The 24,868-nt window shown below is 49.5% G+C and overlaps 1 protein-coding gene across 1 annotated transcript in view; it reads left to right on the forward strand.

The window, feature by feature from the left end:
• The first annotated feature begins 223 nt into the window (after positions 1 to 223).
• Positions 224 to 24,868, forward strand: part of RAPSN (receptor associated protein of the synapse) — a 189,337-nt gene continuing 164,692 nt past the window's right edge. Inside the window, exon 1 of the mRNA XM_085646540.1 lies at positions 224 to 2,209. Coding sequence (XP_085502666.1) covers positions 2,018 to 2,209 — 192 coding nt within the window. The 5' untranslated portion in view covers positions 224 to 2,017. The remainder of the gene's footprint in view (positions 2,210 to 24,868) is intronic.

The following is a 24,868-nucleotide window of genomic DNA, read 5'->3' on the forward strand; positions in this document are numbered from 1 at the left end:
GTCTTTCTTGAGCTATTAATACCCTGCTGGAGGGTGGGGGGGCTTGAAGCTCTACTCTCAGCCCCCCTGCGCTAGCGGGTGTTTATGTCAATGAATGGTGGGCGGGGCTGGTATTTATACACAGACCCGTCTTGGAGTATTTGTGTTCAGGCGGAGGGGGGGGGGGGGGGTCCTGCTGGCTCGGTCACCTTGGGACTTGCCAAGTCTTCTATTCCTGCCAAGCCTGGCTGGAGTGGCAGGGACAGCTGTGGGGCCGGGAAGAGGGGCCGGGCCGGTGGTCCCACCAGTCCCACCCCTGTCTGAGACTCGTCCATGGATTGAAGCCTGCCCTGGGTCCTGCCTGCTGCGAGCCCCGCTGGGCACTGCGCTGCCCCACCCCATAGGTGCCCCCCTGGGTGCCGGGTCCCTGCTCTGCGCACTGAAGACCTCTGGGCAAGAAGCGCCACTCACAGCCGGACAGCCCTCCATCGTGGGCACAGGCGGACTACTCACTCCAGCATGCCAACGCAACCTCCACCCTGGGCATAACACAGGTGGCCCATGCGGCATCCACGCACTGGCACAGAAGAACTTCACATATCCACAGAGAGCTGCGGACACCGAGAGGCCCCCTGCACCCCTGCGGGCACCGTGAGACCCCCAGCTACTCTGCGGACACTGAGAGACCCACTGCACCCCTGCGGGCACCGAGAGACCCCCAGCTACCCTGCGGGCACCGAGAGACCCACTGCACCCCTGCGGGCACTGAGAGACCCCCAGCTACCCTGCGGGAACCGAGAGACTCACTGCACCCCTGCGGGCACCGAGAGACCCCCTGCAGCCCTGAGGACACCGAGAGACCCCCTGCAGCCCTGAGGACACCGAGAGAGCCCCATCTACCCTGAGGGCACCGAGAGGCCCCCTTCAGCCCTGAGGGCACCGAGAGACGCCCTGCGGGCACCGACAGACTCATTGCAACCGCTGTGGGAACCGAGAGACGACCTGCCACCGACAAGTTTGATCAGGCCAGCGCAGAAGGGTGCTTAAACCGATTAAATTCTCCCGAGGGCAAGCACGGACTCTGCGGTCTGCAGCCTGTCCAGATCCGTGGCCTAAACAAGACCCTTCCATTCCATTGAAAGTTTGTCCGAATCAAGCTGGTGCGCGCACTTCCACTGTGGGCACAAAGGAGCGGGTCGAAATACCTCCTTGGCGGATGACTCTCCACCGTGGGCACAGAGGCTCTCTTTACTCGAGCCAGCCTCCACCGTGGGGACAGAGGGGTTGTCTAGTCGAGCCAACCTCCACCGAGGGCACAGAGGCACTGTTTAGTCGAGACAGCCTCCACCGTGGGCACAGAGGCACTGTTTAGTCGAGCCAGCCTCCACCGTGGGCACAGAGGCACTGTTTAGTCGAGCCAGCCTCCACCGTGGGCACAGAGGCACTGTTTAGTTGAGCCAGCCTCCACCGTGGGCACAGAGGGGTTGTCTAGTCGAGCCAACCTCCACCGAGGGCACAGAGGCACTGTTTAGTCGAGCCAGCCTCGACCGTGGGCACAGAGGCACTGTTTAGTCGAGCCAGCCTCCACCGTGGTCACAGAGGCACTGTTTAGTCGAGCCAGCCTCCACCGTGGGCACAGAGGGTGTCCAGTCAAGCCAGCCTCCACCGTGGGCACAGAGGGGTGTCCAGTCAAGCCAGCCTCCACTGTGGGCACAGAGGCACTGTTTAGTCGAGCCAGCCTCCACCGTGGGCACAGAGGGGTTGTCCAGTCAAGCCAGCCTCCACCGTGGGCACAGAGGTACTGTTTACTCGAGCCAGCCTCCACCGTGGGCACAGAGGCACTGTTGTGAGACATACTGGGGTAGCTTGGCAGCCTTAAGCAGGGTGGCTAGACGCAGTCGACCAGGGTCAGGGACCAGCTGCCCTGAGTAGGGCATTGCCAGCCTCCAACCCAAGCATAGCTGCGGTGTCTGGAGCCTCCAGGACGGCCGAGGAGGTGCCCGGGTCAGAGGGTCAGGTGAACATTCCTGGTGCTGAGATGGGTCAGGATCAGACCAAGCAGCAGATAGAGAAGGGGCTGCAGCTCTACCAGGCCAACCAGACAGACCGAGCCCTGCAGGTGTGGCTGAGGGTGCTGGAGAAGAGTGAGGAACCCGCAGGCAGGTTCCGTGTGCTGGGCTGCCTCATCACTGCCCACTCGGAGATGGGCCGCTACAAGGACATGCTGAAGGTAAGGTGCCCAGGGGTGGTGGGCCGCTACAAGGACATGCTGATGGTAAGGTGCCCAGGGGTGGTGGGCCGCTACAAGGACATGCTGATTGATGGTAAGGTGCCCAGGGGTGGTGGGAAGCTACAAAGACATGCTGAAGGTAAGGTGCCCAGGGGTGATGGGCCATGAGCCTCTGTGCCAGAAATCAGATGGAATAGGGGACCCTAGCACCCGTGGGAATGCACAGGCCGAAGGGCGGGAGAAGCAATACTCACCCACTGGGTGTTACAGTGGGGGGCCACAACCTCCAGATGGTGACAGAGCTTGGGCTGTGACACCAATGGGATGGTGGAGACATTGGCGTTGATTCACCAAAATACCAGGGGTAGCAGAAGTGACATAATCCAAACGTTCAGACGCGGATTTCACAGGAAGTGACATCACATTACTTTTTGACCCAGATGATGCCAGTAAAGGAGCTGCTACATAACACTACAGCATAACTCAAAGGATGAACCTTCAGTGGAGGATCAATAAAACAAGGCGACAGGTTCCTAGAGGAGATCAAAATCTCTGTTGTACCATATATATAATAAAAATAGCCAGCTGCGCCTGCACCCATTATGGGTGCTACCTGGGAGTCTGTGGGGGCCTTGGGGGCCACCCCCTTTCCCCCAACATTAAAAAGTCATGTAGTTGCCCCGAGTGGGCGCCCCGGCACTCGCAAAATTAACAAGCATTTGCAATGCAATAGGTCTCGCATTTACGCTTTTAATCTATTGACATTGCAAATAAAAAAGCTTCTTTTTTTTGTTTTCGTTTTAAAAACATAAATAAAAGGCATTTCCATTTACAATGCCAATAGCTTAAACTCGCGTAACTGCGAGACCTTTTGCATTGCAAATGCTTGTCCCTTAAAGCCAGTGTTTTCTAAAAATGCCCAAAAATCACATCAAACCAATCAGAATCAACGCATGACTGAAGTGAGAAGCGGAAAGCTACCAGAGTTTTTGCGGAATTGAAATGTCAATTTACGCAATCGCGTGGGGTATGGCATATGTGGTGGCAGCAGCAGGAATGTTTTTTTTCTATTTACTAGTAAATATGGCACGAAATGTTGAAAATAATTTTACGAAATTAACTGAAAAACATTTCAAATAAGCCTGAATCCTAATACCGAAGCTCCCCGCACCATAGAATACGGCAGGATCCTCACCTGCGCGATGCCTTGGAGTAAACGCATTAGCCACGCAAAGTAATGATAGTTTGCTGCCACTGCATCGCAAAACTATACAAGCAACATTACATGAGTCGAAATATCCAGGCTACGGATGTTTTTGTTGTTGTGCTAACTAACTTCATTTTGGGACTCAAAGCCGCTATGGTTTAAGGTGTACAGGTCTGAAAAATAAATTTTGTGTGTGCGTTCCCGATTACTGCGTGTTTAATACAAGCCTGTACTTTTTTCTCTTTCTCAGTCTGTGTCGTTGCACTCGGCCATGCTTGCCTTGGGACTTAATGTATGTTTTATTTTTAAAAGGCACATCGTTGTTTTTTTACAACTTCAGTCTAGTCAACACTCAATGAGGTGTGTTTGAATGACGAGAATTGATGAAGTAGTTTAAAACGAGAGGGGATGGGAAATCTAGAAGTTAATAAACGGGAACGACCGGGAAGATTTGAAGCAGCTGGTGAAGACAAGCCTGGTAGAGCGTGGCGCGCGCGCTTGGGGGCGGGGAGCGCATTCCAGGCGGAGGAGCGGACCCTTTGAAGTGCTCCCAAAAAGCGGATTGCATGGCGACACGATGCGTGTGATTGTGCGCGTGCTAGCCATGCAATCCGCTTTTTGGGAGCACTTTTAAAAGCTCCTATAGTCTCGCTTTGCGATCGCTTACGCGATAGCAAGGCGAGACCTAAAAATGAATATTATAAATGAGCAGCAGGAGACGCTCATTCATTATTCACTACTCTGGCAAGGGTCCCCCATATTGCTCTTGTGGATTTATCAATTATATATTTTCCTGATGGTGGTGCCCCTACAAGGGTCAAGGGCACCACCAAGAATTGTTTTTAAAGTTGTAGGGGGCTGCAGGGAGCGCTGCATCACACCACCCCCACAACATTATAAACACACTGTAAGTCTCCTGAGTCATTGAATCCTTGATCCCAGGAGATCTTACCAAATCTTTTCAAACACTCCACACCAGAACTGGAAGCTCTTTAGCTGCAGTGCCGAGACCCCTCGTGGTTGGTTCTGTGCCTGCACTTTGTGGCCTCAAAAATGTTTTAAAAATCTTAAATACTTGATAATGTTTATTAAAAAGGCTTTTCTGAAAGTAATTTATCCCAACCCTTATTATGAAACTTTGCAATGTGTAAATTTATTAAAGATACATTTATTTATGGCGATTGGTCACTTTTTGACAAATCTTGAAAACAAGGAGAGGGGCTCATTGACGTCCAAAGGGACAGAGCACCAGAATTAACATTAAAGTTAAGACATTTTTCCCTTTGAACTTTATAAACAATCTTTGCTCAAGTCAACAACTCTGTACCATGCAGTCAAATCTGTCACTCAATCAAATATATCACACACTCTGAACAACTCAAACTGAGATGTGAGAAAGATTACACTAGATTAGATAAAATGTATTGATTCATTGATAATCTGATTATCAGCAATAGGTTATCAAAAAGGTACTCATATATGTACACAGTCCGGAGGCGGTATATGTTGATTCTCTGCCTTTTGTGTACTGTTTCAGCACAATCATTGGGTCTTTTTCTTTGTAAATGTGCTAACCTCCACCTGGAGGAAGACCTACTGGTCCTGTCAGTAGTGGTCAGAGAAAGGGCTAAAAAGTGCTGCTCGTGCTCTCGTGAAATGATTAAAATCCCTGTATCACTTCTGTCCCCAATGATTTATTAGGGAGGTAGTGATGTGGGAGGTTAAAAAGCTGTGAATTGTGCGTTCTAAGATCAAGCTACTAATCTAACGCACTGTTTGGGTCAACATGTTTCAGCCCCCTGAAGACTCTAGGGGCTTTCGTCAGGACCGGAGTTTCTTAATCAGAGGCTATCAATAAATACTTTTTGTCAGGTCTATAGTGTCTCAGAAAACACGATAATTGGTTATTCAGAAATTTTAATAACTGCCATGCATTAGCCGCATGAACGAAATCGATTTTTTGCTGCATGAACGAAATCGATTGTTTAACAACTACATGCGCGAAAGACAAACGGCCTTGACTCTGTTACTAATATTTTTCAGGTTATGAGCACAACCATTAACCTCCAAATGCATGGCAGTTATTCAAAACACACAATGACCTTTCATTTATAAAAACGATATAAGGTTATTCGCATATATTTCACTGAGCGGGGAAGTATATTGACTAAGCTCTCCAATGCCTCTCTTTCTGAATAACCAATTATCGTGTTTTCTGAGACACTATGGCCCTGACAAAAAGTATTTATTGATAGCCTAGGGCACCGAAACTTAACCTAAGAGCCCGAGTTCTCACTCTATAATTCTCTTTCTTCTTCTTGCTCACGTGACATAATGTGAAACATATCCCTTATAGCTTGGTTTATCCCCCACTAATATTTATTCTCTACCTTTTTGTCTTTATTTAAACACGTAATGAATGCTAAAAACTCAAACCCAGTGTGGATAACTGAGTGTTTCTGCTTCAGCAGTCCTCTATTGTAACTATCAATGTATTATGTTCCAATGTACAACTGCACCTTCCTCTTTTTCTTTTTAGGTACAGATACTACTGGTCTGACCTTACCAAAACACGAGTGGTGAGTACACCTCTCTTTTCAGAGCCCTAAGTGGCTCTGATTAAGAAACTCCGGTCCTGACGAAAGCCCCTAGAGTCTTCAGGGGGCTGAAACATGTTGACCCAAACAGTGCGTTAGATTAGTAGCTTGATCTTAGAACGCACAATTCACAGCTTTTTAACCTCCCACATCACTGCCTCCCTAATAAATCATTGGGGACAGAAGTGATACAGGGATTTTAATCACTTCACAGGAGCACGAGCACCACTTTTTAGCCCTTTCTCTGACCACTACTGACAGTACCAGTAGGTCTTCCTCCAGGTGGAGGTTAGCACATTTACAAAGAAAAAGACCCAATGATTGTGCTGAAACAGTACACAAAAGGCGGAGAATCAACATATACCGCCTCCGGACTGTGTACATATATGAGGGTTTTTTATGACGAATTTAATACGAACAAAAGACCCTGGTTACACAGGACAAGTGGTCCATTCTCCACCCATTTTGATTAATAACTAACCATTGGAAGCCGGATGGATCACAGCTTCTTCTTCCCTCCCAATTGATTGACACTATCAAAAAGGTACTACAAATACATTTTCTTTAAAAAGACACATGTACATATTCATCCACAAAGTACAACATAAAAACAATATGATCAATACTATATCTCATAAAAAGACAATGAATGAACATCAAAATGGAAGAAAAATATATATAGTGAAAAAGCACTAAAATTGTGCCTGAACAGTGTTGTATTGTAACCATTGTGGACCAGAAGCAACCAGGGGCTACTCTCCCAGGTTTCTAGAATTCGAGTCCCAAGACAAATCCAACCAAGAGGTCTGCGTCGACGCGTTTCGGTGGAGTAAACAGATAAGACCACCTTCTTCAGGGCTGGCAATAATCTTCCTTCCTTTAGAATATATTAATGAGTATTCCTCAGCTCATGCCTGTGTATTTTAGCTGGTAAAGAGCCAAAAAGGCTTCTAACGCCAGGTCTCTCTCAAGTAGTAAAAAGTCTTAGTATATTAAAAGCTTGTTTCGCATGTTTATCTTAAATGTAATGGTCCCAATTCTAGTCACGATCAATAATTTAAAAGCACTGTCTCAAACAGGTGTAGACAGAAAAATCCAACGATTATTTGTCGTTTTGGAAGAATTTATATATTAAAAAGTGCAAAAGTTCTCTATTTCCATATCAAATCTGGGTAGGCTTGATGACTCTGCACAACAGATTTTCCAGTGCAAATAATGCATCTGAGTGAAAGCCAAAACGTCAGCTATATAGTGTTGGTGTGCTGACTCCTTGCTGAAGGCAATAGACCCGCTGCTGCTATTTTGATGTTTTGAGCTTTTGGCATAGCCAATCAATCAATCAGGGAATTGTAACACACTACTCACCCGCGAGGATCTCAAGGTGCTGGGGGGGGAGGTAGCAGATCCGTTTAGTCGAAGAGCCAGGTCTTGAGAGCCTTCCTGAAGGTGTTCAGGGAGGGGGTATGTCTAATGTTGGTGGGGAGCTCGTTCCAGGTCTTCAGAGCCTTCCTGAAGGTGTTCAGGGAGAGGACGCGTCTGATGTCGGCGGGGAGCTCATTCATTGTCTTGAGAGCCTTCCTGAAGGTGTTCAGGGAGGGGACGCGTCTGATGTCGGCGGGGAGCTCATTCATTGTCTTGAGAGCCTTCCTGAAGGTGTTCAGGGAGGGGTGCGTCTGATGTTGGTGGGGAGCTCTTTCAATGTCTTCAGAGCCTTCCTGAAGGTGTCCAGGGAGGGGGCACGTCTGATGTCAGCGGGGAGCTCGTTCAATGTCTTGAGAGACTTCCTGAAGGTGTTCAGGGAGGGGCGCGTCTGATGTCGGTGGGGAGCTCGTTCCAGGTCTTCAGAGCCTTCCTGAAGGTGTCCAGGGAGGGGGCACATCTGATGTCGATCGGGAGCTCGTTCCAGGTCTTTAGAGCCTTCCTGTGGGTGTTCAGGGAGGGGACGCGTCTGATGTAGGCAGGGAGCTCGTTCCAGGTCTTTAGAGCCTTCCTGTGGGTGTTCAGGGAGGGGACGCGTCTGATGTAGGCGGGGAGCTCCTTCCAGGTCTTCAGAGCCTTCCTGAAGGTGTTCAGGGAGGGGGCGCGTCTGATGTAGGCAGGGAGCTCGTTCCAGGTCTTTAGAGCCTTCCTGAAGGTGTTCATGGAGGAGGTGCGTCTTATGTCTGTGGGGAGCTCGTTCAATGTCTCGTGAGCCTTCCTGAAGGTGTTCAGGGAGGGGGCGCGTCTGATGTCGGCGGGGAGCTCGTTCAATGTCTTGAGAGCCTTCCTGAAGGTGTTCATAAGGGGGCGCGTCTGATGTCGGTGGGGAGCTCTTTCAATGTCTTCAGAGCCTTCCTGAAGGTGTCCAGGGAGGGGGCGTGTCTGATGTCGGTGGGGAGCTTGTTCCAGGTCTTCAGAGCCTTCCTGAAGGTGTTCAGGGAGGGGCACGCCTGATGTCGGTGGTGAGCTCGTTCCAGGTCTTGAGAGCCTTCCTGAAGGTATTCAGGGAGGGGGCGCGTCTGATGTCGGTGGGGAGCTCGTTCCAGGTCTTCAGAGCCTTCCTGAAGGTGTCCAGGGAGGGGGCACATCTGATGTCGATCGGGAGCTCGTTCCAGGTCTTCAGAGCCTTCCTGAAGGTGTTCAGGGAGGGGACGCGTCTGATGTAGGCGGGGAGCTCCTTCCAGGTCTTCAGAGCCTTCCTGAAGGTGTTCAGGGAGGGGGCGCGTCTGATGTAGGCAGGGAGCTCGTTCCAGGTCTTTAGAGCCTTCCTGAAGGTGTTCATGGAGGAGGTGCGTCTTATGTCTGTGGGGAGCTCGTTCAATGTCTTGAGAGCCTTCCTGAAGGTGTTCTGGGAGGGGCGCTTCTGATGTCGGTGGGGAGCTCGTTCCAGGTCTTCAGAGCCTTCCTGAAGGTGTTCAGGGAGGGGGCGCGTCTGATGTCGGCGGGGAGCTCGTTCAATGTCTTGAGAGCCTTCCTGAAGGTGTTCATAAGGGGGCGCGTCTGATGTCGGTGGGGAGCTCTTTCAATGTCTTCAGAGCCTTCCTGAAGGTGTCCAGGGAGGGGGCGTGTTTGATGTCGGTGGGGAGCTCGTTCCAGGTCTTCAGAGCCTTCCTGAAGGTGTTCATGGAGGGGCGCGTCTGATGTCGGTGGGGAGCTCGTTCCAGGTCTTCAGAGCCTTCCTGAAGGTGTTCAGGGAGGGGGTATGTCTAATGTCGGTGGGGAGCTTGTTCCAGGTCTTCAGAGCCTTCCTGAAGGTGTTCAGGGAGGAGGTGCGTCTGATGTAGGCGGGGAGCTCGTTGCAGGTCTTAAGAGCCTTCCTGAAGGTGTTCAAGGAGGGGGCGCGTCTGATGTAGGCGGGGAGCTCGTTCCAGGTCTTTAGAGCCTTCCTGAAGGTGTTCAGGGAGGGGGCGCGTCTGATGTCAGCGGGGAGCTCGTTCAATGTATTGAGAGCCTTCCTGAAGGTGTTCAGGGAGGGGCGCGTCTGATGTCGGTGGGGAGCTCGTTCCAGGTCTTCAGAGCCTTCCTGAAGGTGTCCAGGGAGGGGGCACGTCTGATGTCGATCGGGAGCTCGTGCCACGTCTTGAGAGCCTTCCTGAAGGTGTTCAGGGAGGGGGCGCGTCTGATGTCAGTGGGGAGCTCGTTCCAGGTCTTGAGAGCCTTCCTGAAGGTGTTCAGGGAGGGGGTGCGTCTGATGTCAGTGGGGAGCTCTTTCAATGTCTTCAGAGCCTACCTGAAGGTATCCAGGGAGGGGGCGCGTCTGATGTTGGTGGGGAGCTTATTCCAGGTCTTCAGAGCCTTCCTGAAGGTGTCCAGGGAGGGGGCATGTCTGATGTCTGTGGGGAGCTCGTTCCAGGTCTTGAGAGCCTTCCTGAAGGTGTTGAGGGAGGAGCACGTCTGATGTCAGTGGGGAGCTCGTTCCAGGTCTTCAGAGCCTTCCTGAAGGTGTTGAGGGAGGAGCACGTCTGATGTCGGCGGGGAGCTCGTTCCAGGTCTTGGGAGCCTTCCTGAAGGTGTTCAGGGAGGGATGCGTCTGATGTTGGTAGGGAGCTCGTTCCAGGTCTTGAGAGCCTTCCTGAAGGTGTTCAGGGAGGGGGCACGTCTGATGTTGGTGGGTAGCTCATTCCAGGTCTTCATAGCCTTCCTGAAGGTGTTCATGGAGGGGGCGCGTCTGATGTAGGCGGGGAGCTCGTTCCAGGTCTTTAGAGCCTTCCTGAAGGTGTTCAGGGAGGAGGTGCGTCTGATGTCGGTGGGGAGCTCGTTCAATGTCTTGAGAGCCTTCCTGAAGGTGTTCTGGGAGGGGCGCTTCTGATGTCGGTGGGGAGCTCGTTCAATGTCTTGAGAGCCTTCCTGAAGGTGTTCAGGGAGGGGCGCGTCTGATGTCGGTGGGGAGCCCGATCAATGTCTTGAGAGCCTTCCTGAAGTTGTTCAGGGAAGGGGCGTGTCTGATGTCGGCGGGGAGCTCGTTCAACGTCATGAGAGCCTTCCTGAAGGTGTTCAGGAAGGGGCGCGTCTGATGTCGGTGGGGAGCTCGTTCAAGGTCTTGAGAGCCTTCCTGAAGGTGTTCAGGGAGGGGCACGTCTGATGTCGGCGGGGAGCTCGTTCCAGGTCTTGAGAGCCTTCCTGAAAGTGTTCCGGGAGGGGCGCGTCTGATGTCAGTGGGTAGCTAGTTCCAGGTCTTGAGAGTCTTCCTGAAGGTGTTCAGGGAGGGGCACGCCTGATGTCGGTGGGGAGCTCGTTCCAGGTCTTGAGAGCCTTCCTGAAGGTGTTTAGGGAGGGGCACGCCTGATGTCGGTGGGGAGCTCGTTCCAGGTCTTGAGAGCCTTCCTGAAGGTGTTCAGGGAGGGGCGCGTCTGATGTCGGTGGGGAGCTCGTTCCAGGTCTTGAGAGCCTTCCTGAAGGTGTTCAGGGAGGGGCGCGTCTGATGTCGGTGGGGAGCTCGTTCCAGGTCTTGAGAGCCTTCCTGAAGTTGTTCAGGGAGGGGCACGTCTGATGTTGGTGGGGAGCTCGTTCCAGGTCTTGAGAGCCTTCCTGAAGGTGTTCAGGGAGGGGGCACGTCTGATATCGGTGGGTAGCTCGTTCCAGGTCTTGAGAGACATCAAAAAGATTCTCCTGAATATCAACCCTTCCAATCACTTCAGTGACCCGTTACCCCCATCCATTTTCAAGGAAATCAAGAATGCACTCATCCCCACCTGGACAAGGATTGTAAATGCGTCTCTGTCACAAGGCACAATCCCTGATTGCTTAAAAGCCGCCCAAGTATCCCCTATACTAAAAAACCTAACGCGTATAGGACAGACCTCAATAATTTCCGACCTATCTCCAACATACCCACCCTTGCAAAACTCCTTGAAAAATGTTTTCAGTTCCAACTCTGTGCTCACATTGAGAACTACCAGCTCTTGGACCAACATCAGTCTGGCTTTCGGAAGGGGCATAGCACTAAATTGGCCCTCATTCATGTGATGGATGACATTCTAAAGATTCTCGATCAAAACTAATCCTGCCTCCTGATCCTCCTTGACCTTTCCTCTGCTTTTGACACGGTGAACCATGACAATCTCTTAGCCATCCTGCAAAACAGGATGGGTTTTGGTGATCAGGTGCTACAGTGGTCATCGTCCTTCCTCTATCACATATCGCAAAGAGTCAAGGCAAATCACTCTCTCTCCAAGCCTTCGCCTGTTCTCATGGGGTCCCCCAAGGATCTGCTTTATCTCCTATCCTCTTCAACCTTTTCTTGGAACCATTAGCTAACGCACTGAACTCCATGGATATTCATTTTCCACATGTATGCCGACGACACGCAACTCTACTTGAAAATCTCATCCCCGGAAAACCTAATATCACTCAACACCATCCTAACGTTTACTCAAAATTGGCTAACTGAGAACCATCTCCTGCTCAACACCTCAAAAACAGAATTCTTGCTCGTCTCCCCTCTGAATTACACCCCCAATCTTGACCTCTGGATGACTCACGTTACTGCGTTCAACTGCACTCCGCTCATCGTAAACTCTGCCAAATCTCTAGGAGTCACCTTGGACAAGAACCTGAATATGAAAAATCATATCAGCAACACATGTAAAGGAGCAAACCACTTGATAAGGACACTCAGAAACATCAAACCTTTCCTTCCACTTAAGGATTTCAAGCAGGTGGTTCAAGCGCTTGTCCTACCGAGGCAAGATTACGGCAGTGCTACCCTCTGTGGCCTGCCCAAATACACTCTGGCTCCGCTAAGGGCCTCACTGAATGCTGCTGCTAGATTGGTTACAGGCACCAAACGCAATGAGCGCATATCGCGAAGTCCTAAAAACTCTAAATTGGCTCCCCTATGAAGCACGAATCCAGCTAAAAATTGCCACGATGACGCACAAAGCTATCCACTTCAAGACGCCCAGGTATCTGGCGCAAAAACTTGAACTATCTTGTGGTGTAAGAGCCTCCAGAAGCGCTACTACCTTACTCTTGAAACCACCTATCCTTAACAAAAAAAGAACCTCTAACAGAGCCTTCTCTGGCGCTGCTCCAAAGATATGGAACTCTCTTCCTCCAGAAATACGCAGAATCACCAGAACAACGGTGTTCAAACTGGAAGTAAAAAAAATCCTGTTGAATAAACTCCTTCAGTAATTGGACTAAACCCTGGGCCCGTTGACATTGTTCATTCTTCCTTGTCGTTACACTCTACTGTGCTTAACATATCTTCCATGTGAAGTTTCGTGCACTTTATGATTCTTTTGTGTATTTTACTTGTGATTGTTACTTTATTAGCCTTCCAGTTCTAGTGTGATTGTTAAGCGCTCTGATATCCCTTGGGGGGATCTTGTTCGCGCTATATAAAACTTTATAAATAAATAAATTGAGAGCCTTCCTGAAGGTGTTCAGGGAGGGGGCGCGTCTGATGTCAGTGGGGAGCTCTTTCAATGTCTTCAGAGACTTCCTGAAGGTGTTCAGGGAGGAGGTGCGTCTGATGTCGGCGGGGAGCTCGTTCCAGGTCTTCAGAGCCTTCCTGAAGGTGTTCATGGAGGGGCGCGTCTGATGTCGGCAAGTAGCTCGTTCCAGGTCTTCAGAGCCTTCCTGAAGGTGTTCAGGGAGGGGGTATGTCTAATGTCGGTGGGGAGCTTGTTCCAGGTCTTCAGAGCCTTCCTGAAGGTGTTCAGGGAGGGGGCGCGTCTGATGTCAGCGGGGAGCTCGTTCAATGTATTGAGAGCCTTCCTGAAGGTGTTCATGGAGGGGCGTGTCTGATGTCGGTGGGGAGCTCGTTCCAGGTCTTCAGAGCCTTCCTGAAGGTGTTCAGGGAGGGGGTATGTCTAATGTCGGTGGGGAGCTTGTTCCAGGTCTTCAGAGCCTTCCTGAAGGTGTTCAGGGAGGGGGTATGTCTAATGTCGGTGGGGAGCTTGTTCCAGGTCTTCAGAGCCTTCCTGAAGGTGTTCAGGGAGGGGCGCGTCTGATGTCGGCGGGGAGCTCGTTCCAGGTCTTCAGAGCCTTCCTGAAGGTGTCCAGGGAGGGGGCACGTCTGATGTCGATCGGGAGCTCGTTCCACGTCTTGAGAGCCTTCCTGAAGGTGTTCAGGGAGGGGCGCGTCTGATGTCTGTGGGGAGCTCGTTCAATGTCTTGAGAGCCTTCCTGAAGGTGTTCAGGGAGGGGCGCGTCTGATGTCTGTGGGGAGCTCGTTCAATGTCTTGAGAGCCTTCCTGAAGGTGTTCAGGGAGGGGCGCGTCTGATGTCGGCGGGGAGCTCGTTCAATGTCTTGAGAGCCTTCCTGAAGGTGTTCATAAGGGGGCGCGTCTGATGTCGATCGGGAGCTCGTTCCACGTCTTGAGAGCCTTCCTGAAGGTGTTCAGGGAGGGGCGCGTCTGATGTCTGTGGGGAGCTCTTTCCAGGTCTTGAGAGCCTTCCTGAAGGTATTCAGGGAGGGGCGCATCTTATGTCGGTGGGGAGCTCGTTCCAGGTCATGAGAGCCTTCCTGAAGGTGTTCAGGGAGGGGGCGAGTCTGATGTCGATAGGGAGCTTGTTCCAGGTTGTGGCCACGATGTAGCAGAAGGCTCTTCCCACAGCCAATACGTCTGCCTTATTTTAAAATGGCACCTTCTAAATCTTTTCTTGACATAGCCAGCCTTGAGCAGCGGCGGAGAGGGGAAGACGGGAGGCCCGATGGGGCGCACCACCCTGCTCTGTACACAGCCTTTGGCTGCATGCAGCGTGGCGTTGGGTGCCCCTGGGGGTTTGGGTCACACCACACATGCTGATAGACATCTTACTTTACATTAAAAAACATAGAAATTCAGTGGAAAAAAACCCAGGAATTAAAGTGACGTAAAGTTAATATTATAATATGTTACTTACGTTAAAAAAAAACCTTAGAAATTCAGTGAAAAAACCAAAGCTTAAAGAGATGTTATAGTTGGGCGAAAATGTAAGTTAAAACATAGTATTTTAAATGAACTAAACCACTGACGTTTACCAGTTATAGTTTTCTCAAGTAACTATAACCTATGCCCTAAAGTAACTATAACTTGCTCCCTTGCCATATTCTGCTAAATCGTGCAGATATATTACTTCACTTACAAAATGCTCCATGACATCATTGATAACATCACTGCAACATCTGAAATGAGATCATTGATGACAACACTGTGCATGGCGGGGGCGCGAGATATTGTAACTTTAGGGTGCAAGTCATACATACTTGAGAAAAATATAACGGGTGAATTTCATTGGTTCTGTTCTAGTAAAACTGACATTTCCACATAACTATAACATCCCTTGAACCTTTGTTTTTCTCATTGGATATATATGCACGTATGTATGTATGTGTATGTATATATATACGTATATAAATATATATATATATTCACTGAAAAAAACATAGATTTCAGGGACGTTATAGTTAGTTGGACATTTGACTTATATAAAACCAGGGAAATTCGCCTGTTATAGTTAGTTGAGCTAACTATAATTCACGCCCCCGCAATGCACTGCTGATGACGTCACATATTACATCACTCATGACATGGGTTTTTAAATGCTAATTTCTAACTATAACACCCCTTTAAATATCGAACTACTATTGTGTATTTGTCATTAATACTATTTTTTCTAACTTTTCAACTACATAAAATAAACTGCAAAAGTACTATGTAACGTAATACATTTCACAAATGACAATGAGTTTTTAAATAATACAAAACAATTTAACATTCAGATAACAATTTTTCTCCCTTTTCTTGCTGTCATCAGCTCTTACTTAACTTCCCTATTCACAGTGATGCCAGTTTAGTTTCATCATAAACAGCAGGGAAAAAAAACCAATCAACTAGATTGTTAAAAAAAAACCCTAATTCTCTCAAATATAATATGAAATCAACACAAATAACACATCCAATAGTACTTCAAATGTTCAAAGCTTACCTTTACTTCGTAGATTGTCTGCAAATATACCCAATACGCCAGATAATGTATAAAAAAACTTCGCTTTGAAAGCATCCAGTATGAATTCCTTAAAGATCTTACGTAGTTTCTCTGCACAGTTTTTCCAATACAGCACATAATGTATCAAAAATTTCGCTTTGGAATCATCCAGTATGAATTCCTTAAAATCCTACCTAGTTTCTCTGCACAATTTTCCCAATACACCAGTTAATGTATCAAATATTTCGCTTTGGAAGCATCCAGTATGAATTCCTTAAAGATCTATACACCTTCCCATTAAAGCCGAATAGTGTATCTAAAATCTTTGTTTCAGAAAAATTAAGAATGAGTTGGGTATTTCATAAGGCAATCTCGGTTTCATTTCCAAGTGCGTAACGTTACAGTGACTCCAACCATTATTACACTTTAAATAAACTGTATAATGTCCACTTGTAGTAGTACTTCCAGCATGGAAAGCAATAGCAACTGTTGCAAAAGTTCTTCCAGAAATAGATACTTTATTAGCAACAACATTTTTAATTTTGGTTTCCACTTTTCTTCCATTTGGTCAACAGCGTTGCAGCATTATAATCAAATATTTTCCATATCTTTGTAGGCATAATGCAGATAGCATTCTTGATTTCAACGAGAACACATCATCTTGTGATCAGCTTCTTTTACTAATTTAGAAAATGGTACAGATTTTCAGTCAGGTATTGTTAAATATAAAAATCGTTCTCTGTCAACTATAGTTAACGAACACTCTTCACATTTATGTTCCCATTTGTAACTGAGTCCAAATAAACTCTCAATCTGAATTCCTTCATCTTCTAGTACCTCAAGCATAACCATCAGAAATTCTTGTGCATCTTGCTGTATATTAGCCCTGAAGGTTAACGATCCAGTACATGTATCCAACAGTTGGCGAATACCAGAGGCAGAATGAATCTTACTTCTATCAGTTCTCAATTCTTGAAATATAGTGTAGAGTGCAGAACATAAGGTTTTTTCCTGACTTTTCATAATTTCACCACAAACATCTCAAGATAAAATATAATATTTAGAATGACATTACCATAGCAGTTGACACCAGAAGCATTTTCTAATTGGTATCCAACAACATCATCACTTCTTTGTATTTTCTGCTTCTTTACATCTTTACTTTTCTGTCGATTTTTTTTCTGCTTTTCAACCATAGTTAACTCCTCAACATATTTGCGTTTTGAACACACAACACGTTTCTCATAAATAAGATATTCACCTAAATGGGGAGCATAAAGCCTTCTCAAACGATTATATTATCTTACACAATTAACATCAGCACTAACCTTGTTCTCATCAAAATCAATTAAATACAAACCAGACAACGTTCTAACTCGAGATAATGCAACATATACCATTCCCTCTTTAAACACAGTTTTTCCAACATTTACCAAAGCATTATCTACACTTAAACCTTGTGATTTGTGAATAGTTATTGCATATGCTAAACAGAAGGGAAACTGTTTTCTACGAACATACAAGTCTTTTACAAGCAAAAAACGTGCGGCAGAACGTGTAATCTGTCTTACCTCTGCAATCCGATCAAATTTAACTTTCAAAAATTCAATTCCATTTCAATATTTCACAAAATCAACAACTTTCCCCATTGCTCCATTCACTAAACCTTCTTCTACATTCAGATTACGCTTCAAAATTACCCGACAGTTTGAACATACATCTACATTTTTTTCTAAGCCAGCGTTTTTTGATACAGACTTTTCGGAAGAATCCAATTTAGTCTGTAGTTTTTCTGAAAGAACAATTGTTATTCCTTGACGCTCTATTTTATCAATAGCTTCAATGTGAACTATTTCTTGATTTTCCAATTTCATAAGCTCTCTATTAAATGTATAACACTCTTCCACTGTAGGCATTAAGAAAACCATAGACTTTTTTTCTTGTGAGCACACACCGTCGCACTCGAATCGGATCGGAAATATATGGGCCCGTCCAAACCCGAACCGACGGTTCAAAGTTTAGCAATCGGACCAAGCTGAGGAAATAGGGGCCGACTCCAAAGCGAACAAGGGCAGCAAATAGACAGTTCCAGGCCAGCGAGTTGAAAGTCTTCTCGAGATCTAATACCATACAACCGGAACGCGGCCAGGTGATTGGGGCATATTTTGTGACTCGAAAGTCGCGGCGCAGATTCAGGGCCGTGTTATGCTTTGGAACAAAGCCATTCTGATCAGAGTGTACCATATCAGGGACTAACGGAGCCAGTCTATTGGCGAGTATCTTTGCTAGGATATTATAATCCGAATTTAATATGGCAATCGGTCGGTATGAACCAGGTGATGTGGGGTCCTAAGCAGGTTTCAATAAAGACACCACATTAGTGGTATGAATGGTGGGAGGCAAGGTCCCTTCCGAGATTGCCTCCAGAAACATCGAGTGCAGCTGTGGTACCAGATGTTCCGCATAGGTCTTAAAGAATTCCGTCGGAAGACCGTCCGGCCCTGGAGTTTTACCCGAGGACAGGGCCTGTAATGCGTCCTGCACTTCGTCTTCCACTGTAGGGGAGTCCAGCTCCAGGGACTGATCCACCGTCAGAGTGGGTAACTCCACTGTGTCCAAGAAGGATCCCACGTCTTGGGCCTTACCTGTTAGTAGAGTGTCATACAGACAGGTGTAGTGCTCAGTCATCAGTGCGTGAATGTCTCCCTGGGTGCTGTGCTCCCGACCAAGGTCGTCTAGTAAGAAATGTATGGGGCGCTGGAGATGTTCCTGCCTAATCAGATAGACCAGTAGTCTCCCGGCTTTGTCCGGGGCCGAGTGGGAGCGGATCGAGTGTGCTAAAAAGTTATGGCAGCGCAAGCGGTCCAGAAGCACCGCGCGCTCGGCGTGGCCAGCATCAAGTTGCCGCTGCCTTGTCGGGCTAGTGACAACTTGTGACTCGAGTAGAAGTAATCGTTCGTCAATGCGGGTCAACGAGGTGTCTAGTTGTCTGCGAATACTCCCAGTCCGCCCCAGACAATGGCCCCTAACCCCCACCTTAAAGGTCTCCCATTCAGTGAGGACCGAGCCTGCGGAGCCGGTTTTAACCGAGAAGTAGGTAGCTATTGCTGCCTCCAGTGAGCCTCAGAAGAGGGGATCCTCCAGGGCTGCAGTCTGCAGACACCAGTTCGGGACCGGCGGGGGTGGCGCCTCCCAGGCCAGGTGCATCAACAAGGGGTTATGATCGGAGTGCGTCCGACCAAGATAATCCGTTGCTTGTATCAAGGGGAGGAGGGCTGCGGATACGAGTATTCGATCTAGGCGTAAGTGTAGCTTATGGACTGGGGAATAGAAAGAGTATACCATGGAACAAGGATGACGTTCCCGCCAAACGTCTGAAAGGGCCCAGTGTCCTAGCCATGTGTTTAAAAGCTGAGCGTTGGAGGAAGCCGTGGTGCTAGTGAGGGGGGAAAGGAACGGTCAAGGGAAACATCAAGCACTGCATTAAAATCCCCACTCAGGAGCCACGGGACGTCCCTCCATCAACGCAAGATCTCTCAGAGGTCACTCAGGAAGGGGCCCTGAGCAACGTTGAGGGTGTATAAGGAGCCCAGCAGAATCGGTTGACCATTCAGCCTCCCGCTGATCAGGACATGCCGCCCCATTGGGTCTGTCAGAACTTCCTGTTCTTCCCATGGGACCCCAGCCTTAACCCATACCATCACCCCTCTAGCCAAGGACGAGTAATTGGTGCTGTATACCTGGCCATGCCAACGCCGGCGCAATCGTGCAGCTTCAGCGACTACTAGGTGTGTTTCCTGCAAAAGTGCTATACTTGTCTTGTGACGCTGCAAATAGGCATAGATGGCGTAGCGCTTAGAAGGTGTCTGGATGCCCTTAACATTCCAAGTCAGAACGATAAAGTCAGTCATCGGGGCTATTAAGGTCAGTGTGTCCAACCCGGGCACAGCAGGGCTTCCTGTGCGAAGGTTTCCCTTGGACGGAAAGAACGGGAAGGCGGCAGGTCTGCAAGGGCGGCGACTGGAACAGGGGAAGAAAAATAAGAATGTGGGATAATGTGACAGTGTGCAACAGGAAGAGAGCAGAACCCCAACGTAAGGAACTGCCCAAACTATCATTCCAAGACATGGCTATGGAACTATCGCCGTCGTACGACTGTGGGGGGAAAGTAGACCAGCGAGTAAGAGGAGGCAACGTATAGACCTTTCCCTTCAGTTATCGTCAATAAGCAGGAGGTAGAGCATCTCAAACAAATGTACAAGAAGAGACATAGCCTGAGCCACTTTGGTGTCCTAGCATGTATATAAGGCCCCAGGTAACTGATGCCGGGGTCTCGGGGGAAAGATGGCCTGAAAGAAGAGGTAACCAATGTAAGACCCACCCCTGCCAAATGCGGGGAGGTGAAGGGGGGGCCACCATGCAGCTGCTAGAATGAAACAAACAAACCCTGGAGCAGTGCGATAGTCCAACATGTACGTAAAGTTAACATCAGAAATCTGCATCCAGTGACCATTCCGGCGTGGTTTCAGGGGCTCCGGACCCAGGCGGAGAGGTAACAGAGTTGGGCGGGGACGGCAATCTGGAGGGCTGGAGAGCTGCCGTCTCCCGCAAGGCCCCCTGACGCTCCAATCTGATTTGATTGGGACTGGGGATGGTCACAGCATGTCTCACACTCCTGGCCTTTTCCCCTCTGCATCTGCCGCCGTGGGGGCACTCACGAGGTCAGGACTCATCAGGCGATTTTGGCGCCATCGCCAACCCCTGCTCCTCGAGCCATTCCCATGCCTCAGCGGGGGAGTCAAAGTATTTTGTAGCACCCTCTCTGATGACACGCAGACGGGCCGGTAAGAGCAAGGAATAGCGGAGGTCCAGATCCCGGAGCTGGTGTTTTACTGCCGTAAAGGTGGCTCGCCTCCTCTGCACCTGAGCTGTGTAATCAGGAAAGAGAGAAACGGATACGTTTTGCACCTTAGGGCCAGGATGCTTGCCCAGCTCCGGTACAGGAAGGGGCGAGGGCCCGCCCCAGGAGGGGGTCTGCGGGCAGGTATTTGGTGGGCTCGCTCCACCATGAACTGTGGGGAGAGTGATCCGGGGGGCATGAGCTCCTTCATCCAGGTCTCCGTGTAGGTCTCCGGGTCGCGCCCATCCGCTCCTTCCGGAAGATTGACCACTCGCACGTTGTTCTGGCTTGATCGACCCTCCGCGTCGTCCATCTTGTCCTCCAAGGTGCAAACCCGATCCAACAGATCTTGAAGTGCGGCGGAGCAATTCTGGGATCTGGGCCGAAGGTCTGCCAGTGCGGTCTCCGCATCACGCACTCAGTCTGAGAGCCTGTGCTGGTCGGCCTGGAGAAATGTAAAGTCTGATGTAATAGTGTCCATACAACCCTCCAAGGATGTACGGGTCAGGTCCAGAGCGCTGCCGATGCGCTCCACCGCCACCAGCACAGAATCTAGTTTAGTGGCAATGTCAGACGGGTTCATCTCTGCCGTTGCCCCGGAGGTCGTGAGCAATGCCCCAGATTGGCCCCCAGGAGGTGCATCGCGAGAGGGGTTGTTGCGCAAACAGCCCATGACGATCTGCTGAGCGCTCCTCATAGGCAGCAAGGTTGGGTTGGCAAGTGTCCGTGATTCCACCCACACAGAGGCCTCCTCCGCGACAAGGAGCGGACCCTCCACAGCGCAGCTGCACCTTAAAAAAACAATGCACACCCTTGTACGATCAGTGGGCCCAGGCCTCCTCCAGACGATTAGGCCCCCCTTCACAGCGTTCTCAGCAGAGGAGCCCGCAAGTCAGTTCCAGGAAGAGCAGGCGCGTCTGCTGAGTGATGCCCCGGTCAGTAGACAGGAAAGCGGGAGAAGCGTGTTGGGCCCCAGCCCGCTCCCCACCAGCGAGATGGGGTCCCACCTTCCGGCGTCACACCGTTAGGTTCCGCTACCAACACTCCGTCAACCGTCGTGCCAGAAGGCGAGGCACCGAAAAAAGCCACCGCTGGTGTAGCAGACAACAATCACAGCAGCAGGAGGGGTGGCGCTGTGCGCCAACGTTCGGTTCAGGGGCAGCATTACACAAACCGGACCACTTCTCCAGGGCCACGACGCACGTGGCCACTCAGTCCCAGCCCCGTGCAGATGGAGGTCCCTGGGCTCGACCGACCCCCATGGACCCCCACCCCACACGGGCTCCGCAACTCCAGAAACCTTGTGGGGGCCGCAGTACGCACCCAGGTAGTGGGGTCTCCCTCCCGCAGATAGTCTCCGCCCCGCAAATAGTCTCCGCAGGATCCCTAGGCCCGACCAGCCCCCATGGCCCTCACCAGTCACCCGGCTCGCTGGAGCAGCCGCTTCACAATCAGGCAGGGGGCCCCCCTGGCCCGACCGACCTCCGTGGTCCCCCACTGCCACCAGCAGGCAGCACCTCCAATGCTCCCTGCAGGCCCACCTCAGTGGCGTATGCTACACCCAGCAGCTCCAGCACGGTCCACGCCAACCGTCACGCCGGAAGGCCAGGTTACGTCACAGGAAGTACAGCCACACAGTTCCAGCCACATGCAGGTGAGGGCCCCTAGGCCCGACCGACCCTTGTGGACCCCCACCTCACACGGGCGCTGCAATGCCAAGAGACCTGCAGGGGCCACAGCACGCGCCCATGCAGTGTGATGCCCCCCCGCTAGGAGCCTCCACAGGAGCCCTAGGCCCGGCCGGCCCTCGTGACTCGCCCCAACTGTCTGGGCCGCAGCAGTAGTCACGTTGTGAGCAGGTAGGGGGCCCCTAGGCCCGACCGACCCCCGTGGTCCCCCACCGCCGCCTCCACCAGCAGGCACCCCAAGCTCCCTCTGCAGGCCTACCTCCGTGTTGCAGGCCACACTCCTGTGCTGCCCCGACAGTCTCCGCCGCCTCAGTCCGCCTCGCCGGGTCCGGGCCTCTCCTACGAGCCGCCCTCCAACCTCTGCCGCCACCGGACCGAAGAGCACGAGGCGCCCCCCGCAGTCCGTGGCGCCACTAGAGCAGGGTCCAGCGGCGTCGGGCGGCATCAGGATCGCCACGGCAGCAGAGTCTCCCCTTACGGTCAGCAGCACGGCCACGTTGCTAGGCCCAGAGTCCGTCAGCGCGGCAGGCTGCAACTTCCAAGAGCGCCGCGGAGCGGGTTCAGGGCTCAGACAGTTCTTCCCCGGCAGGAGTCGGATGCCCAGGATAACCCAGGGATGCGGCATGGAGCGTTAGTAAGACGCGTCCGCCATCTTCGGCGCTTTGCCACGCCCCCCCAACTCTGCTTCACCTTACTTGAAAAATTCTTCTTTTTGTTTTGTGTGATGTTTTTCTCATTAAATGTTCGTAATATTTTTCTCAAAAATGGTCTTTTGCTTTTACTCAAACAAACAGTTTCTCTACTACTCGCATTTTTTTCTACTTCAAGATCTTTCCTTTTCGTCAAATATATATTTTTCTTCTCTTTTCGGTTTTTTTTCCACTTCTTCTAGGCATTTCCAAATTTCAATCCAAAAAAAATAATTTTCTGAAAAACAAAATATAGATGCAATTATTTTTCGCATTTCTTCACTATGTTAAAATAATAACATACAATTGCAAAACTTCCACTAACAACTTCAAGACCCAGTGCTGCAACATGATGGAGCACGACAGATGAGCACTAGGATGACAAGTAGTGCCATAGAACATACAGTAAGTATTCATTTAATTATTTACATACTCCTTTGCAATTTATATATAACTGCACTACCTCATACTTTTCACCTCTCTGCCACCCCCCACCACCCCACACCACTTTCTCTGCAACCCACTGCACACAACTTTATAAATAGTATTTTAAAAATTTGTAATCTATGTACTTAGAATGATATTATCAACCAAACAGCACACATAAAAATGTCCATTATTACCTAACAATTTCATCAACAACTTCGCAAACATAACACTGCACCCAGGGCTTTAACTGGAGGGGGTGTCTGTGGGGATGTGACCACCAGCATTTTATTTTTGGGAGCCTCGAAACGGGTCTTTATAGGGCTCTATTTTCCGACCTTACAAACGTAATCTGTTTTTTTTTCTTTATTGCACTGCAGTGACACTGAGAGCATGCACATTGCTCACTACTTAGAAGTGCAGACTTCATGCCAAGTGACTCGCATTGTAGGAGAAGGGAAATCCTTTACAGAGAGCCATTTTCTCTCAGTATTTCCCTTCTCTTTTTGCAGCGCACCAGCAACATCATCGTGGGGTGATTAGCAGACAGGCAACCAGGCGCGGAATGCCCATTGCCCCGGACTCTCTGACACAGCTTCCCGGGCACACACACAGAGCCGCACCCGAGTACTTCACCGGTCTTCAAAACATCATTTTTTTGTAAAGGAGACTCTGTTCTTTTTCACCCCTTTTTACAAACCCTACATACCCACTCTGCCTATTGCTGAAAGAATTAGGCTCCCCCGAAATGTCCCTTTGGTTGCGCCTCTGCAAACGACCACAACAAGGCAGCTCCAGCATGAACCTGCTCTCACCTTACACACGGTCTTGTTTTAGTGCTACGAAAACACACACTTTGCCTGCCTTACTAAGTTCTCACCCCCCCTTTTTAATATGAACATAAAAGCTTTCCAATTACTTTTATATTCCTATACTGTACTTCACATGGAAATATAGAACTCAAGGTTCTCACCACCCCAAATTAGCTCTCTGGTATACTTTCTCAAATATAAGAAGTACAGGTATTCAGTATCTGTCAGTCACGGCCACTTTAAAACAGTGTACCTATAAACAACTCGACAAAACATTAAGTTTCTAAATTAACGTATTACACTTAAAAGCTCCTTTACATTTCTTTCGCTAGATGTACCTTTGTTTAAAACACCACCAGAGAAGGGTGTTGAAGTATGCTCCACAAAGAGTAACTCAAAGCTTTGTAATTCTTTATTAAAAAATCTGCCTGTCAATGCTTTTCGCAAGCCTTTTCAACGCCTTAAGAGGGTAGCTGGAGGAGTATAATACGTCGTATTTAAGATCGGGGGCGGACGATGCACGGACATAAGAACGTATAGTTGAATAAAGGGAGAGTGGATGCATGGCCAGATGCATCAATGGATAGATACATAGATCAATGTAGCAATGTATGGATGGATGGAAGGATGAATGACTGCAAAGACCAGTACTTACGATAGACGGGTGGGCTGTTAAATGCTTCGGATTGATTCTGGGACTGATATATCTATGCATATATAGGCGTATCGCTGCATGAATGGCACAGTGCTTACTATAGGCGAGTGCGCTCATAGATGCTTAAGATAAGTGGATGAACAGATTTATGTGCATAAGTCACGAACCGAAACGCGTTGGGCACAGCGTTGTTTTGCTCATGAACTTGAATTAAAACTAACTTCAACAAAAGAGTTGGATCCCGTCTGAGTGCGTGTTCATCTCGACCTCTGGGCTCAGAGGCCTCTTG

The sequence above is a fragment of the Triturus cristatus genome, chromosome 3_1 (genome assembly GCF_964204655.1).
Source record: "Triturus cristatus chromosome 3_1, aTriCri1.1, whole genome shotgun sequence".
Lineage (NCBI taxonomy): Eukaryota > Metazoa > Chordata > Amphibia > Caudata > Salamandridae > Triturus > Triturus cristatus.